Consider the following 19,297-nt stretch of genomic DNA (forward strand, 5'->3'; position numbering starts at 1 on the left):
AATAAACACCTATTATTTTGATTTTTGTTTAATTTTCGTAGAGAAATACTGAATGCAAGATTTATCTGGCAGATAAAACTTCCTACTAAAGGGCCATTTTCTGGGAGTTCACTTTAGTTCAAGCTCGGAGCAAAAACCCTCAGACAAAAAAAAAAAAATAATAATAATAAATTTCATCATGGCTATAGATTTATCATGTAGTTACATAAAAAAATTTGGGGGTTACACTTGCATGAAAAGGATTCAAAGTATTTCATAGACCAAGCGTGGTACTTCTTAACTTCTTTGCACTTACGCTGTACAGCTGTCTGGAGTATGTAGGAATAAGTGCGTTTCACATGTCTTCCCCGATTATGTAAAATGTCCGACACTGATAAAGTAGTAGACATGATATTACGAGTATGTATTTCAGGATAGACACTAGCTCCTTTAGACATATCCTAGTCATCTAGTAGGTATCAATGAATGAATCTAGATTCTAGGAGATAGCACAACAGCGGAGATAAAAGTAAATATAGAACCAACAATAGTAGGTATGTACATACGTATGAAATACTCAAAGAAGAATAATTAGAGAGGTGAGCGTACAATGTCCGACACTGATAAAGTAGTAGACAAGATATTACGAGTATGTATTTCAGGATAGACACTAGCTCCTTTAGACATATCCTACTCATCTAGTAGGTATCAATGAATGAATCTAGATTCTAGGAGGTACCACAATAGCGGAGATAAAAGTAAATATAGAACCAACAATAGTAGGTATGTACATACGTATGAAATACTCAAAGAAGAATAATTAGAGAGGTGAGTAGATAATGTCAGTCTAGTAGCAAGATATTATGAATAGTAATCAAGTTACCTACTAGGTAGTACTACCTATGTACGTATGAAATACTCAAAGAACAATAATTAGAGAGGTGAGTAGATAATGTCAGTCTAGTAGCAAGATATTATGAATAGTAATCAAGTTACCTACTAGGTAGTACTACCTATAAAAGTAGAGTCTGTCCAGAAAGTTGCTACGCTTGACTTGATCACTCAATTAGGTATTGATTCAGAATTAAAGAGAGGACTTGAAAGGATTCTTTTTATAGCAATTATACTTATTGGAAGCTCTGTAGTATGAAAATTCTAGTAGGTACATATGTACCTAACTTGATCACTCAATTAGGTATTGATTCAGAATTAGAGAGAGGACTTGAAAGGATTCTTTTTATAGCAATTATACTTATTGGAAGCTCTGTAGTATGAAAATTCTAGTAGGTACATATGTACCTATCTACGAAAAAGTACAAAAATAAATTGAAGCTTTCTTGGCTTTCGATATCTGCTACTTTCAAATGTGACTAAAAAGTATTTTAACTATGTTTTACAATTTACACAAAAGAGAATCACCAAAATTCAGATAACCAGAATGAGCTTCCTACTTTCTGAACAGCCTGTTCTGTAGACAGGTTAACAAGCCGTTTTACACAAAAGAGAATCACCAAAATTCAGATAACCAGAATGAGCTTCCTACTTTCTGAACAGCCTGTTGTGTAGACAGGTTAACAAGTGAAATGAGAATCAGATTTGAATAATACCAATCTTCTTTATCTGGATGTAGGTACTTGGTATTTACATTGGGAAAACATTTCATATTGCAGTCTACTTTTGTAGATACTCTGTGTATAGCATTACCCAGAGCAGTGGTTACACCAGTTGGATGTACACACGTACATATGACCTAGAGGTGAATAAATAAATAATGATGATAATAATATTTCTGTGTAAGGTTATTAAAATCTTTGAATAAAAGAGTTTACATGTCACACTTGCCCTTCATCACAAAGTGGTCAAAGCCTTTAATAACTGGGTCCGATTAGTTTGTTGGACTCATATACTTTCATAGATATTTTGCAAACATTATTAATTTCGTTTTTTTTTTTTTTTTTTTTTTTTTCCCGTTTTCGGACGGATGGAGGCGGGGGGTATGGGGGGCCACCCTCATGCTCCACGCGTCCTTCTGTTGGCCCCGGGGGGGTTGGGTGGACTAGTGGTAGTGCTGTCACAATTTAATCTTGTTATAATTGTCATGATATGTTAAAATTTAATAATAAAGCACAATTATTACTACTACTACTACTACTGAACGAACTTCCTGCTCTTTGAAATTCTGTAAAAGTTGCCAGCCTAGTTAGCTTGGAGGGTAGCGCACCTAGCTTGTAAGCGCTAGGTCGCGGGATCAATTCCCGCTCGGGGCAGACTTTATCCTAAACAGATAAGGTTCGTTCTCGGATCGGCCGGCTTTCTCCTATCCTGTCCTCTTTCTCCTTTCGATTTCGGGACAAAGGGATTTTGTTGATTTTTTTTTCTTTTCAACACTTACCTATATGATTTGAAGTGGTTCGGATCGACATGAAGCCTTGGATTGCCCGAAACATCCAAATATTGCAACTGTTTAGGTATGAGAGTATTCAGATTAAGCCGTTCTAAATGGTTGTACGACAAGTCCAATACCTGAGGAATAATAAAATTAGCATATGGTCTTATCGACAAGGTCTTAGCGACGGATAAGTAAACTAAAATTGGCGTCCCATTAATTGAACTCTTTAAGAAAACTAGTTTTTCTGTACATAAGGAGAAACGAGTTTTCGTCAAATAACGCTAAAGAGTTCAGTTAACGGGACCCTAATTTTGGTTGCAAAAAGTCGTTATTTTATATTACCCCATTTGAGCGCCCCTAAATGCCTGGCACCTTCCGCTTCGTGAAGTCTACGGGGCTGGTATATAAGCCAGTGGTAAAAAAAAACTTTGTACGGACGGAATAACCATTAATGAAGAAGGACAAACTCACCCTAAGTGAGGAAGAAAGATAAAGAGTAGGGCATGAAGTAAGATGATTTGAATGAAGCCTGAGCACTCTGAGGTGAGGCCAGCTCTGAGGTATGGTATTGGGGAGACTAGAGATACCATTCCCGGATAGCACCAACTCTTCCATTTCACTCCAGGCAGATATACAACTGAAAATAAAAACCAAAAATGGTGAGTTTACAACGGGACTTACCTTGTAAAATAGGGTAAGTAAGTCTGTGAAACAGGGATGAGACCTGTCCCACAGTTGTGGAAGGATTGGAGTTCAGTAAAACTCTTTGGACGTCCAGATGTTATACCTGGCTCCCTCCATGTCCTTGAGATAAAAGTGACTGAGAAACGAAATAAGTTAAATACACGTACATACATGCTTACTTACATAGCTATGGTTAACTACGTTCTAAGAAGTCTGAAAAAGCTGTCCTAGTCTAGTCAAAAATAAATGACCTCTATTCCAGATGTTATATCTGGCTCCCTCCATGTCCTTGAGATAAAAGCGACTGAGAAACGAAATAAGTTAAATACACGTACAGACATGCTTACTTACATAGCTATGGTTAACTACAGTCTAAGAAGTCTGAAAAAGCTGTCCTAGTCTAGTCAAAAATAAATGACTTCCTTACCCAACTTTACTTCATAAAACTTGAATACCTATACCTACTGATTCTATCTGGTGAATACTCACTTGTCCGGTAGACTAGTAATAGCATTGTACGCCACATGTAGCGTGTTCAGTTGTCTCTATTTTATATTACCCCATTTGAGCGCCCCTAAATGCCTGGCACCTCCCGCTTCGTGAAGTCTACGGGGCTGGTATATAAGCCAGTGGTAAAAAAAACTTTGTACGGACGGAATAACCATTAATGAAGAAGGAAAAACTCACCCTAAGTGAGGAAGACAGATAAAGAGTAGGGCATGAAGTAAGATGATTTGAATGAAGCCTGAGCACTCTGAGGTGAGGCCAGCTCTGAGGTATGGTATTGGGAAGACTAGAGATACCATTCCCGGATAGGACCAACTCTTCCATTTCACTCCAGGCAGATATACAACTGCAAATAAAAACCAAAAATGGTGAGTTTACAACGGAACTTACCTTGTAAAATAGGGTAAGTAAGTCTGTGAAACAGGGATGAGACCTATCCCACAGTTGTGGAAGGATTGGAGTTCAGTAAAACTCTTTGGACGTCCAGATGTTATATCTGGCTCCCTCCATGTCCTTGAGATAAAAGCGACTGAGAAACGAAATAAGTTAAATACATGCTTACTTACATAGCTATGGTTAACTACGTTCTAAGAAGTCTGAAAAAGCTGTCCTAGTCTAGTCAAAAATAAATGACCTCTTACCCAACTTTACTTAATAAAACTTGAATGCCTACTGATTCTATCTGGTGAATACTCACTTGTCCGGTAGACTAGTAATAGCATTGTACGCCACATGTAGCGTGTTCAGTTGTCTACACTTATTCAGAGGACCAATATCCGTCAGCGCGTTCGAAGTTAGATAGAGTTTCTCCAGATATCGATTCTCGTTGTTTAAACTAGGTAACATTTTCAGACAGTTCTTGCTGATGTTGAGAACTTTCAGCTTGGAAGAGTTCTGGAGGAACAGCTGTGGCAGGATATTGATCGTATGTTACTGTTATTATGTTACATAATGTTAGACATAATCGGGCTAATAACCCTTTTGAATGTCTTACATTCCATAATGCTAGGGTCTATTTTCTTTTGATTAATACCTATTATGTAGGTATATACCCATTAGTGGATGAATGCCAGGTGAATCACAGAATGATCTTGTAAGTGTCTCCTTTCTTCTGATATCATCTTATTTTGATATCATCTGATATCACCTCTAGGGCCATATTGAGGGGAGGGGTTGGGGACCCCCTCTTGGGCTTTAGTTTTCTCCTTTACTGTAGGTCAGACTCCGAAAATTTGAAGCATTCACCCACTGGTACATCATTGTGTGGACACTTGGGCCCCCTCGATAAAATCCTGGATACTGCCCTGCTGGGTTCACCACCTCTCGACACTGTGAGGTTGACTGCAAATCCCTGTACTGACTTTAAACTGACCACTTTGGTCTCTTCAGAAAAGTAGTACGTAAAAGCCAACCTAGGTTTCTAATAACGAGTGCATTGACTTTATGAAAGAACTTGAAGATAACACCGTACAGGTAATACGTTATGAGGTTTCTATTGTGTTTAATTCTTCAATTATATCATCGGTAGCATGTTGCAAATTATGTATGTATTTGGACTAGTACTTCTTTGCTTCATGTTGACACTTGGGCCCCCTCGATAAAATCCTGGATACTGCCCTGCTGGGTTCACCACCTCTCGACATTGTGAGGTTGACTGCAAATCCCTGTACTGACTTTAAACTGACCACTTTGGTCTCTTCAGAAAAGTAGTACGTAAAACCCAACCTAGGTTTCTAATAACGAGTGCATTGACTTTATGAAAGAACTTGAAGATAACACTGTACAGGTAATACGTTATGAGGTTGCTATTGTGTTTAATTCTTCAATTATATCATCGGTAGCATGTTGCAAATTATGTATGTATTTGGACTAGTACTTCTTTGCTTCATGTTGCTCCTTTTTCATTTCTCTTTTTCTCTCTTTCTCTTTTTCCTATATGATTTTTTTTTTTTTTTTTATGTGAATAAAAATGAAAATTACATTATATCGATGATACAAACTTATCAACACACCTGCCATCCAATCTGGTCATTATGATGTCCTTAGAATAAGTTATCCACTGTGGTGTACCTTGGTACTCAACACATAGCTCTTACAAAAGAGGACACTTTAACCTGTTCACACCGAAATTATCTACTTCAAAACAACATACTTTTTAATTTAAATTGTTCACAACAAAATTATGTTAAAATATATAACATGGAATATTCAATTGCTCAGAGTAGAAAAAAGTCCAAACTAACTAAGCTTTTTTTAAGACATTATTGTATCAAAAGATCCTCCATTATGTATTGCAATTCTTAAATACCTAACCTACACGAGACCTTTATGACTGCTAGGGTAAAGGGACAATTTTATTTCTATTCGGACAAGATAAACAACAAAGAGTGTATTCTATTCTGATATTCTACGTATACACACGAAAAAACCTCACAACTCGGTCAAAGCACTTGCACAAACTAAAACACATCGTAAGATAACCCGCTCCACCTGTCTCTGCTATCTACAGATCTCTTCTGGGTTACACGAGTTTCTTGCGTTAGACCCCGCTAAACAGTGAAGTTAGATTTCCTGCGTGCTGGTATCCAGCGTCAACCTTCATGGACCGTCTTCAAAAATGACAGCTGGGTTTTTGTTCCCTTATCTTTTTAGCTAAATCCCCTTCAGGGGTGAGCTATTCATTTCTAACGAAAGTCATTTAAAACTCGCCCTTTTTGGTCTCTTCAGAAAAGTAGTACCTACGTAAAAGCCAACCTAGGTTTCTAATAATGAGTGCATTGACTTTATGAAAGAACTGAAGATAACACCGTACAGGTAATACGTTATGAGGTTGCTATTGTGTTTAATTCTTCAATTATATCATCGGTAGCATGTTGTAAATTATGTATGTATTTGGACTAGTGACTAGTACTTCTTTGCTTCATGTTGAAATAGCCAAGTACTAATAAATCATTTTTATCCATGATACAGAGTGACTCGAGAATATACTATAACTGCTAAGGTCTTATTTATCATACCGAAATCGAAGAGAGAAGGAAGATAGGATAGGAGAAAGCCAGCCGTTTCGGGAACGAACCTTATCCGTTCAGGATAAAATCCGCCCCGGGCGGGAATCAAACCCGCGACCTAGCGCTTACAAGGTAGACGCTCTACCCTCCAAGCTTACTAGGCTGTCTTGAAAATATGAAAAGAACAATAAGAATGTATAAGAGGTAGCTACGAAATCCGTCATAGGGAATACGATAACGCACTATATGTATATACAGAAGGTCTCTACAAAGTCTGATCAAAGCACAGTCAGGATTTATGTGTCCAGACTAAACGAAGCGTGCTTCCTTTTCTTCTGATGAGTGATTTTTCTATTATTTTGACTTGTGCCTTGCGGTATCATTAACATGATTACCTACTAGTACTATTGTAGGTACTCTGTCCATAGCATTACCCAGAGCAGTGGTTACACCAGTTGGATGTACACACGTATATATGACCTAGAGGTGAATAAATAAATAAACAATGATGATAATAATATTTCTATGTAAGGTTATTAAAATCTTTGAATAAAAGAGTTTACATGTCACACTTGCCCTTGATCACAAAGTGATCAAAGCCTTTAATAACTGGGTCCGATTAGTTTGTTGGACTCATACTTTCATAGATATTTTGCAAACAATAATTTCGTTTTTTTTCTCCAGTTCTACTAAAATTAGTTAATTAAATACTTTGAGTACCAAACTTGTAAAGAGAAAGACATTTTAGAAATGAGCCCCTGGTAAAAGTCTTCAGCGGGCATTTCGAAAAATTTCACAGATACACACATAACAATCATGTTACCAAGTTACCAACGGAAATGGATATTTCACGCTTTAAAATTAAATAAGTAGGTAGGTATTACTTCATTTTCCTCCGTGCATTTCCTTTTTTTCTCAACGGATTCGAAGTGGAATTTCACAAAATACCAAGCTTACTAGGCTGTCTTGAAAATATAAAAAGAACAATAAGAATGAATAGGAGGTAGCTACGAAATCCGTCATAAGGAATACGATAACGCACTATGTATACAGAAGGTCTCTACAACTACCCTCCAAGGTAACTAGGCTGTCTTGAAAATATGAAAAGAACAATAAGAATGAATAGGAGGTAGCTACGAAATCCGTCATAAGGAATACGATAACGCACTATGTATACAGAAGGTCTCTACAAAGTCTGATCAAAGCACAGTCAGGATTTATGTGTCCAGACTAAACGAAGCGTGCTTCCTTTTCTTCTGAGTATAAGAACACTACTACTAAACAGGCAGTAGTGTTCTTATTCTTACGCAAATGGAAATTAATTTATTACATATGAATGATTCGATATTGCAATACTTTCTCATTACCTTGTATAGGTTCCCTATACGTAAGGGTAATAGAAAGTAAAAAAGGATAAATGTATCGTCTTAGCCTTTTAGTCAATGCCTCTATATGTTTGTCCCAACGAAGAAAGCAGTCCATTTCAAGGCCTAGATATTTTATTTGGTTTACTATTTCTATAGATGAACATTGACAGGGCTCGTGGCAGTCAGGACTCTCATGAATTGTGACTTTGTTACATAAAGGTAGCTGTTTTTTCATCATAGCAAAAGGTAAGATTTTAGTTTTGTCTACATTTAGTCGTAGGTTATGACATTGAAACCAACATTTTATCTTTCTTAGGTCATCTTGCATTCTTGAGAATACTTCCTGCCAGGTTTTACCCTCTATTAACAATGCAGTATCATCTGCGAAAGACACTAGTTTTCCGTTCAGGGACAGGTTGTAAAGGCTAACTACATATATGTTGTACAGGACCGGACTCAAAACTGTCCCTTGAGGGACTGAGAAGGGCTTATTCATAATAGGGTCACTGAAAACATTTTGATTGATAGATTGAGTTTTGTTATTTATGACCTCTTTGATAACGGTTTTCAGTTTGACTCTCTGGGATCTGTTCTCGAGATAGCTTTTGAAAAATTTGAGACCTATTTCCTTGATTCCTATATGAGACATGGCTTTTATTAATGTGTTATGACAGACGGTATTGAAAGCGACAGATAGGTCCATCATACAGGATGCTGCTTTCCTTCCCTCGTCCAGAGTGGGGTATACTCCCTCAACTATTTCTAGTATTGCGTCACTTGTAGACTTTTTTTCTCGAAAACCAAATTGTGACGGTTTTCAAAAAGAACTTCTCTTTTGAGTGAAATACTCAGTCAATGAGTCAGATCCTCGCTCCCTATACATGTTTATAAAGAATTGAAGAGTGCGTTACATTTACCTATGTACATGTTTTAGGATTAGGGAGGGTTTTACAAAAACAGGGAATCTTATCTTTTAGTAAATTTTGTGTTTTTTTCAATGGTGCAATCGATTTTTTATTATCTTTATTGGTTCAAGAGATAAAGGCGTTTTAAGGGGACAAGGTATGAAAAATGTTGAAAAACAGAAAATCCTTCATAACTCCGCCCCTGTTGAAAATCGGATCTGTCCAGATAGCTTTTTCTGGTAGCCCTTTAGGTCCTGCATCAACCCTTAAGCGTTGTACAGTCGTTCGCGGGACACCCTGTATAAGAACACTACTACTAAACAGGCAGTAGTGTTCTTATTCTTACGCAAATGGAAATTAATTTATTACATATGATTCGATGAATTAAAATAGGTACATCTACAATTCTACATACACCACTTTTAACGAACAAAATACGCGTTGACAACCAAAGGTAAGCCACAAATTAAATAAAAACCGCTAGTACTTGCATGTAGTTTCAAATGATCACAATGTTTCGAAAAACTCACGAAGGACACTCTATGATTTATTTACTTGTTGCGTTCATTATCGTTTAATACACAATAACTGTGGGCGTAAATCATTTGCGAAAGAAGTATGCTGAAAGATTGCTTGAGATGAATGTCATTCAAAGCTTTGAGGGCAACATCGGACCTACCTGGTTGCAAATTGCGAAGGATTCGGCTCGTTAGTTATAGGTGTATTTTCCTTTCGGAAACCGGAACTGATTCCCGATGGTATGACGCACCATTTTGGATTTCCCATTTTCCCAAGGTTTTTATTATTTGGGGGTTACATTTACATCAAAGGCTTTCATGGACTTAGTGTACGTATATACTACTTTGCACTTACACTGTACACTCAGTACAGCTGTCTGCGGTATGTAGGAATAGGTGTATTTCACATGTCGTGCTTAATTTTTGTACAATGTCCGACACTGATAAAGTAGTAGGTAGACATGATATTACGAGTATGTATTTCAGGATAGAAACTAGCTCCTTTAGACATATCCTACTCATCTAGTAGGTATCAATGAATGAATCTAGATGTTTGAAATTCCAATTTTCGGAAGGAAGAACTTGAGGTTTGTTGCCTAATATAGGACTTTTCATTGTTTTAAGCCTAAAGGCTTGTCACAAATGTCGTTCCCCGCTTAATACACTACGCTGAATTTCATTACCTGACTTGGACTCTAACCACCAACCTCCAGATCCAAAGTCCAACGCGTTAACCACTGCATCACTGAGGTTGGTTGGATTTTCCAAGGTTTATTATTTTGTCCTGACATTTTCGTTTGAAATTGAAAGTGACATCGACAATAAATTAACTACTTTCTACTGAGGGTTTAGTCGATAAGTGGCAGGTAGTCTTATAATTTGGGGATTTAAAAGATTTCTTAGATTGATAAGAGCCCTGTTTTACGACAGACTTCGACCTTTTTGAGCGGTAAAATTAGACAACGAACAGGACTTTTTCAGCATAAGAGAGGAGTAAGAATTGAGGGTTTAGTCGATAAGTGGCAGGTAGTCTTATAATTTGGGGGTTTAAAAGATTTCTTAGATTGATAAGAGCCCTGTTTTGAGACAGACTTCGACCTTTTTGAGCGGTAAAATTAGACAACGAACAGGACTTTTTCAGCATAAGAGAGGAGTAAGAATTCCTTTGTTGAATAGGCCTCGGGACTGACCTCTTTTGTACATCGAATCAATGAAATTCTAGGCTTTCCAAGTAGATATTTGAATGAAGAATCAACGGAATTCCAAGTAGGTGCCATCTAAGGTGCTTGTATCTATGCCTGCGTTTAGAATCGATCCTGATCCTGTGGTACAAAATCTGTACTACAGATGCCTAGATCTCTGACATGAAATATTTATGTTCTCAGTCTATTATGACGAATAACTTACAACAATCAATCCGCGCTGATTGAAATCACGACCTTATCTCTATTGTGCGATCTTAACGAACTAAAAAAATCTGTACTACAGATGCCTAGATCTCTGACATGAAATATTTATGTTCTGAGTCTATTATGACGAATAACTTACAACAATCAATCCGCGCTGATTGAAATCACGACCTTATCTCTATTGTGCGATCTTAACGAACTAATATTTATCCGCGCTTCTACTCCAGTCCCCGGAGGCAGAGCAATTCTCTGCTGTAGATACTGCAAGTTCTACCCCTAATGAACTCGAACTATTGAAAAACTACGTGAAAAGATAGATAAACTTGTGAACTTATATTTCTCAGATCTTGTACTCAAAATATGTATGATTAACTTTACCTTTTTTTGAGTGTACAATTGTACATACTCGTACCTTGTAATACATGTTTCAAAGGAACACTCTTTATAGCCAGGGCCACAATCAGCATTTAATCTTGGTTTAAGTTTAACTCTCGGATTAAGCAATCTAATTGGCTAATACGTTGATAGTAAACTCTGATCATTGTGGCTTTTTTGTTAGTTAACTTTACCTCATTTTGAGTACAATTGTACATACTCGTACCTTGTAATACATGTTTCAAAGGAACACTCTTTATAGCCAGGGCCATAATCAGCATTTGATCTTGGTTTAAGTTTAACTCTCGGATTAAGCAATCTAATTGGCTAATACGTTGATAGTAAACTCTGATCATTGTGGCTTTTTTGTTAGATCCTTAAAAAGGAAAGAAAACGGATAGATTGGATAGTAAATCTATTATGGGCGGCGCGGCGTGACGCGGAGTGCAAAAAAGGGATTGGGAAACCTCTTATTTCTTTTCCTTTTTTATATCGATGATACAAACTTATCAACATACCTGTCATCCAATCTGGTCATTATGATGTCCTTAGAATAAGTTATCCACTGTGGTACCTTGGTACTCAACACATAGCTCTTACAAAAGAGGACACTTTGACCTGTTCACACCGAAATTATCTACTTCAAAACAACATACTTTTTAATTTAAATTGTTCACAACAAAATTATGTTAAAATATATAACACTCTCGGATGAAGCAATCTAATTGGCTAATACGTTGATAGTAAACTCTGATCATTGTGGCTTTTTTGTTAGATCCTTAAAAAGGAAAGATTGGATAGTAAATCTATTATGGGCGGCGCGGCGTGACGCGGAGTGCAAAAAAGGGATTGGGAAACTTCTTATTATTTCTTTTCCTTTTTTATATCAATGATACAAACTTATCAACATACCTATCATCCAATCTGGTCATTATGATGTCCTTAGAATAAGTTATCCACTGTGGTACCTTGGTACTCAACACATAGCTCTTACAAAAGAGGACTATTTAACCTGTTCACACCGAAATTATCTACTTCAAAACAACATACTTTTTAATTTAAATTGTTCAGAACAAAATTATGTTAAAATATATAACATGGAATATTCAATTGCTCAGAGTAGAAAAAAGTCCAAACTAACTAAGCTTTTTTTAGACATTATGGTGTCAAAAGATCCTCCATTATGTATTGTAATTCTTAAATACCTAACCTACACGAGACCTTTATGAGTGCTAGGGTAAAGGGAAAATTTTATTTCTATTCGGACAAGATAAACAACAAAGAGTGTATTCTATTCTGATATTCTACTTATACACACGAAAAAAACCTCACAACTCGGTCAAAGCACTTGCACAAACTAAAACACATCGTAAGATAACCCGATCCACCTGTCTCTGCTATCTACAGATCTCTTCTGGGTTACATCATTTTCCAAACGCTTGAGTTGTTCCAGAACTTAAACTACTGCCGGATGACGTTCATCATTTCAAACTAAGAAAACAAAGACTATATTTAGCACGATATTTAAATTCTCTTAGATTAACCTACCATCAATTGTCCCTCGAACATAACATTTCTTAAATTACCCCAGAAGCAATGGGTATTGGGTAATCTGCTGTGAAAGTCCCTGAGAGGACGCATAATTCTTACGTACCTAGTTTTGTATTGTTTATCTGGTAATGAACTAAATAAAAAGTGAACTGATTCAAATTAAGTTACAAGACAGTAAACAATAATTTATAGGGTGAAATAAATGAATTGCACTTCTTTTAATTATTTTTACTTTCTATTACTACAGTATAGCGGAGCTATACTAGTAATGAAAGTATTGCAATCGGTCCAAATTTTCAAAAATCGGGAAATGGTTGGAAATATCCGTGTTTTGACCCTGATTCAAAAAAGTGGTTTTTAGCCCATGGTCTGTACGTTACGTACGTACGTACTACAGGTTTAAATGGGAAAAAGTAGAACAAAAAAGTAGTTTTTGTCCCATGGTCTGTACGTATGTATGTACCACAGGTTTAAATGGGAAAAGGTTGTATACAAAATATCTCAAGACCGGTTTGTCTCATGGTCTGTACGTATGTATGTATGTATGTACGTATGTATGTATGTATGTATGTACGTGTGTACTACAGGTTTAAATGGGAAAATGGGAAAAGGTGGTATACAAAATATCCAGATTTTTAAATTAATGTTTTGAGTTGGCAGATTGAATTTATTAATCTCTTGAAAAGTTTAAAACTGATTTTTGCACTATGATTATCATTTTCCTACCCAGTATGTATTTTTAGAGTATCCTTTCTTTGACGAGTCTCACCCTAATAACAAGGGGTGTCATTTATTTAGAAAACTAGTAAGAGTAGGGCCTTTAATTGGTGCCCCGTATGGTACAGACATAAGGCAGTGGATCTACCAGATCTGTATTTTTCGTCGTTCGAAATCCTACTGGCAGTTCTTTCTCCAAACACCCTGTAATCCTGTATACAAAAATCAATCAATTTGAGAAGTTTTTATGATCGAAAATCTCCTCAATGGAAACTGAAAGGATATGTCAACATTGCAGGATGTATTACTGGTATTGTTCTGAGCAATATGACGAAATGAATGTCATCATAGTAAACACCAAATAGCTACACATTACTGAGTAAGGAGTAGGTAATTATGTCAGGCCTACGGACCGTGTTAGTTATAGCATTGGGTGTTGTAAACAGAGCCGTATGATGAAGGATTTTTTTTTTTAACAAAGAAAAAATAATTTTGGATGTCGATATTAATTTGGTCTTGTATTAGGGTTTTAAATTATAAGTACCTACGAGTAAGTTCTCGTACCTACCGACAGATAAATGTTGAAAGGTTAGAACAGATTTTTCTCCCTCCATTTACATACAAAGATTTTGGATTTAAATGAGGGTTCAAACAGCAATATGACGAAATGAATGTCATCATAGTAAACACCAAATAGCTACACATTACTGAGTAAGGAGTAGGTAATTACGTATATGTCAGGCCTACGGACCGTGTTAGTTATAGCATTGGGTGTTGTAAACAGAGCCGTATCATGAAGGATTTTTTTTTACAAAGAAAAATGTCAGGCCTACGGACCGTGTTAGTTATAGCATTGGGTGTTGTAAACAGAGCCGTATCATGAAGGATTTTTTTTAAAACAAAGAAAAAATAATTTTGGATGTCGATATTAATTTGGTCTTGTATTGGGGTTTTAAATTATAAGTATTAATTTGGTCTTGTATTAGGGTTTTAAATTATAAGTACCTACGAGTAAGTTCTCGTACCTACCGACAGATAAATGTTGAAAGGTTAGAACAGATTTTTCTCCCTCCATTTACATACAAAGATTTTGGATTTAAATGAAGGTTCAAACATCATCTGATATACAAAAGGAATCTTACACTGCAGTTTCATGGTATGAGTTCATCATAGATAAAAGAAGAGAGAAGGGTAGGTACATTGGGTCAAATTCACGGTCATCTGATATACAAAGGAATCTTACACTGCAGTTTCATGGTATGAGTTCATCATAGATAAAAGAAGAGAGAAGGGTAGGTACATTGGGTCAAATTCACGGCTGCAGTTTCATGGTATGAGTTCATCATAGATAAAAGAAGAGAGAAGGGTAGGTACATTGGGTCAAATTCACGGTGTTTCTATGAATCCGCCCATCAAGAACTTAATGGTCAAGGCGCACTTGCCTGGTAACCAAGAGGGTACAGGTTCATAGCAGATACCGAGCCGAGTCCTTGGATTACAAGTAGACTACAATCTTAACACCACTAGTTTAGGACAGACAAAATAAAGTTATGTATATGTATTTCTAGTCTAAAATATACCTATTTCTACTCCAGAATAGACATACGAGTATAGCGTATAATAGTTATTTGGCAGGCATAAGAGAATACTGACATTACTATCAAAGCTATCATTAACTGATTCACTATTATATTCATGTAGTCACTACACTAGTTTTAACTTGGACTCTTAAACTTTACACCTGGCTGAACGCTCAGCCTAGTGAGTCGAATGCAAGATGTAGGTACAAATGCCAAGACTAACGCGATGGATTATCTCAACCAATCTGCTTATACCAACACTTGGTGTGATATGGGATTACAGATGACTCACAATATAAAGAAACGAAGTATAGCGTATAATAGTTATTTGGCAGGCATAAGAGAATACTGACATTACTAGCAAAGCTATCATTAACTGATTCACTATTGTATTCATGTAGTCACTACACTAGTTTTAACTTGGACTCTTAAACTTTACACCTGGCTGAACACTCAGCCTAGTGAGTCGAATGCAAGATGTAGGTACAAATGCCAAAACTAACGCGATGGATTATCTCAACCAATCTGCTTATACCAACACTTGGTGTGATATGGGATTACAGATGACTCACAATATAAAGAAACTATACTTTACTTCATAGTAATTATTGTCTTAAAGTTTGTTAATACTAATGATCGGACGACCAACACGTTGGTAATCAAGATAGGCACAGCTGAATCAATTAAAAATGACCGAAAAAATCAAGGAAATCACCAAAACCAGCAAATTAGAGTCAAAACATTAGACACGGAAGGAACATCGGAAGATTCAGGCAACGAACTCCAAATTCCAGACGGTTCAGGAAATTCCTTAAAGTTTATAGGTACAACATGTTGGTAATCAAGATAGGCACAGCTGAATCAATAAAAATGACCGAAAAAATCAAGGAAATCACCAAAACCAGCAAATTAGAGTCAAAACATTAGATACGGAAGGAACATCGGAAGATTCAGGCAACGAACTCCAAATTCCAGACGGTTTAGCAAATCCCTTAAATTTTATAGGTACAAAAATACCAACAACAAAGTATCGTCCGTCGAAACAAGTAAACATTTCCAATGAAATTAATACGGACAAGTGGCCTTGTTTATAGGTACAAAAATACCAACAACAAAGTATCGTCCGTCGAAACAAGTAAACATTTCCAATGAAATTAATACGGGCAAGTGGCCTTAGAACGTTGAATGCACCAGTTACCGAAGAATTATTGGAGTTAAGACACGATGTAGGTGGTTGATATCCGAATAAGTAGGTAACCATCTGCCATCTGGGCAGTCGCGAGCTGATAGCTTTTCCGGCTCCACTCAGGCTTGGTAAGTAAGGTTAGGTGAGTAGGAGGGTAGCTTGTTGCCAAATGGAAGACAAAACCCCTGTCACTAAAACCTAATTAGTTATAGTCATAATGAACTCCTATGGAACAAAGAAATCGGGACTCACCCACTAAGCTTGTGCACATCCCGGCTTAGACTGGCGATCCGATTGTCCGAAACATCCAAACTTCTCAACTGATCCAACTTGAGGATGTTGCTTGGAATATTGGTCAGATCCGTATTGCAAAGGACCAACTTTGTCAGGTGAGGGAGTCGCTCGATTGGTTCCAAGCTTAGGGCACTGCACACTAGATAGCGGTTGTGAGAGAGGATGAGCTCCTCCAGAGTGGGCCAGGTTTGGACAAGGGTCTCTGGGATCTTCTCGAGGCCCGAATTGGACAGGTCGAGGCGGGTTGTACATGGCTCGAAGTCGGCTGCCTGGGGAAGCGAAGAAAAAGTTCGTGAAGAAAAACTGGAAATCGAAAAACCCCTTTTTTTAGAATGAGTAAAATAGAGTTCATTTATTGTGATTTATCTGATCTGGAATGATGAATTGTAGGATTGTGGAGCCAGAGAATATTTGGATCAGTCTGATTTCAACTTTACAAATTGATACATGGTAAGAAAATACTATTCCCTCACCTTAAGATCTGGTAAGTATAAGTACCTATCTAGTAGATCTTTTCCCTTCTTTACCTCAAATTCCAGAGAATCCAGCTCCATGGTGAATCTAACGTCATTCGTGTTATTGTCATTTAAATCAGAAGGAGTAGGACTTTAAATCAACATCCATGTTCATAATTATCACTCTTTTAAAAAGATTCATGTGTTTAATTTGACGTTCATCATTTCAACCTAAGAAAACAAAGACTATATTTAGCACGATATTTAAATTCTCTTAGATTAACCTACCATCAATTGTCCCTCGAACATAACATTTCTTACATAGGACCTAAATCATGTTTCATAATATCGTCTACTACATGGATCAATGAGAACATCTGGATTATTTGATGTGAAAACCCCTCATGACTTAACTCGTAGAATATGAGGTTTAGGGTAACTACTTAATGGTAACAAGTGTGAAAACAGACCCATCACCTGATTAAATGGTAGGCACTTGATTAAATGGTAGGTATACCGGAAGAATTACCACGGTAAATTCTCGTACAATGGAGATTAGTGATTAGTAGGACCTACCAGGTGCAACACAAATCAAATGGAACCTAATGATGCTCGCTTCATTGAGTACTCGCAGTACTTTCCTTAACAGAGTGTACTAAAACAAAGTCAAGGTTAGATCCAAATACCTACTACTATTTACAACCAATTCATTTGTTTCTTTACGTCACCGCGCTGCGGTTCCCCAGAACACTCAAGTTAAACAACGTTGAGCGAACCTGGACGGTTGACCGCCTGAGAAACCACAAGAGGGTTTTTTTATATATATACGTATATTTAACTTTTATAGCCAATAAGGATGTATGTACTTGTAGTCTTGTACCTTGTAATTGTATGAAATTAATTTCGATTTGATTCCAAAGAGGTAGCACTTTTTGTTCTCTTTTAAAAAGATTCATGTGTTTAAATTGACGTTCATCATTTCAAACTAAGAAAACAAAGACTATATTTAGCACGATATTTAAATTCTCTTAGATTAACCTGCCATCAATTGTCCCTCGAACATAACATTTCTTACATAGGACCTAAATCATGTTTCATAATATCGTCTACTACATGGATCAATGAGAACGATGATTTTTGTTTAACTTTTGTCCGCTAACTTTAATAGTAAAACAAAAAAATCAATCAAACAGTTTGATTCTAAAAGTTCCTCTAGGTAGGTACCTGAGTATTTCCTATATCTAAGAGTTATAAAAAATATTTATTGCACATTATTATACCCATTGCTCTTTACTTAATACTATGAATTTATAATAAAAAAAAAAAAACACACACACACACAAATGAATCCAAGTCACTTCATTTTAACATTATTTTAACGATTAGGTATATTGATATTTTCAATATTAATATTTTACATTCTAATTTATTCTACGAACTTGGAAAGGGAAAACACACATGAAGGTACGATAAACGAAATTTCAAGCATAGCAAAAGAAAACACTTTATGAACTGAAAGACTAAAATCGGGAAACCAAACAAAGTGGAAACTGAAATAATCGAGAGAAGATGAAATCGAAAAATTACAGGAGGATTAGCAACTGAAAGACTAAAATCGGGAAACCAAACAAAGTGGAAACTGAAATAATCGAGAGAAGATGAAATCGAAAAATTACAGGAGGATTAGTAATCAGAAGAATTTGTAATGAACTTAGAACGTACAGTGGAGGACGCAGGTACCAGGATATGGTATGGATGTGGTTGGCTACAAACAAAGTGGAAACTGAAATAATCGAGAGAAGATGAAATCGAAAAATTACAGGATTAGTAATCAGAAGAATTTGTAATGAACTTAGAACGTACAGTGGAGGACGCAGGTACCAGGATATGGTATGGATGTGGTTGGCTAAGCCTCTGCCATGGACATGCGATTCCGACGGTCGTCAAGGCAGAAAATATAATAATCATACTCATCCAAGTGATTTACTTCGTACGTTATGTTGTACGAGTGGAAGGATAAACCATTACAGTACTTCTTCATCAAGATACCTAGAGTGTAACGCACTATCTGCTCATCATTTGGGTCTTCCAGGTTGAGAAAAACTCTCTGAGTTGTACTGCCGAACAGATTTTATTCAATAAGCCTGCTCATCATTTGGGTCTTCCAAGTTGAGAAAAACTCTCTGAGTTGTACTGCCGAACAGATTTTATTCAATAAGAAAAGGTTTCTTCAAATTAAATGAATCCCAAGTCAATCTAGACCTTTGACAAATGGAGTACCTATGCCTAAAGACATGTGAAATGTTCCAATCCATTCGACCCTATAAAATTATAAAATGTAAAATACATATAACAAGTTCAATGTTTTCCTGA

At 36.5% G+C, this 19,297-nt stretch overlaps 1 protein-coding gene across 1 annotated transcript in view; it reads right to left on the reverse strand.

Annotated features, from left to right (window-relative positions):
* Positions 1-19,297, reverse strand: part of LOC103512894 (protein phosphatase PHLPP-like protein) — a 45,189-nt gene that overhangs the window by 12,461 nt on the left and 13,431 nt on the right. Inside the window, exons 9-13 of the mRNA XM_026826244.1 lie at positions 16,997-17,075; positions 16,428-16,738; positions 4,257-4,487; positions 3,740-3,905; positions 2,372-2,502 (exon numbers count right to left, since the gene is read on the reverse strand). Of these exons, the coding sequence (XP_026682045.1) occupies positions 2,372-2,502; positions 3,740-3,905; positions 4,257-4,487; positions 16,428-16,738; positions 16,997-17,075 (918 nt within the window). The remainder of the gene's footprint in view (positions 1-2,371; positions 2,503-3,739; positions 3,906-4,256; positions 4,488-16,427; positions 16,739-16,996; positions 17,076-19,297) is intronic.

This window comes from Diaphorina citri, unplaced genomic scaffold, assembly GCF_000475195.1.
Source record: "Diaphorina citri unplaced genomic scaffold, Diaci psyllid genome assembly version 1.1 scaffold896, whole genome shotgun sequence".
NCBI classification, from domain to species: Eukaryota; Metazoa; Arthropoda; class Insecta; order Hemiptera; family Psyllidae; genus Diaphorina; species Diaphorina citri.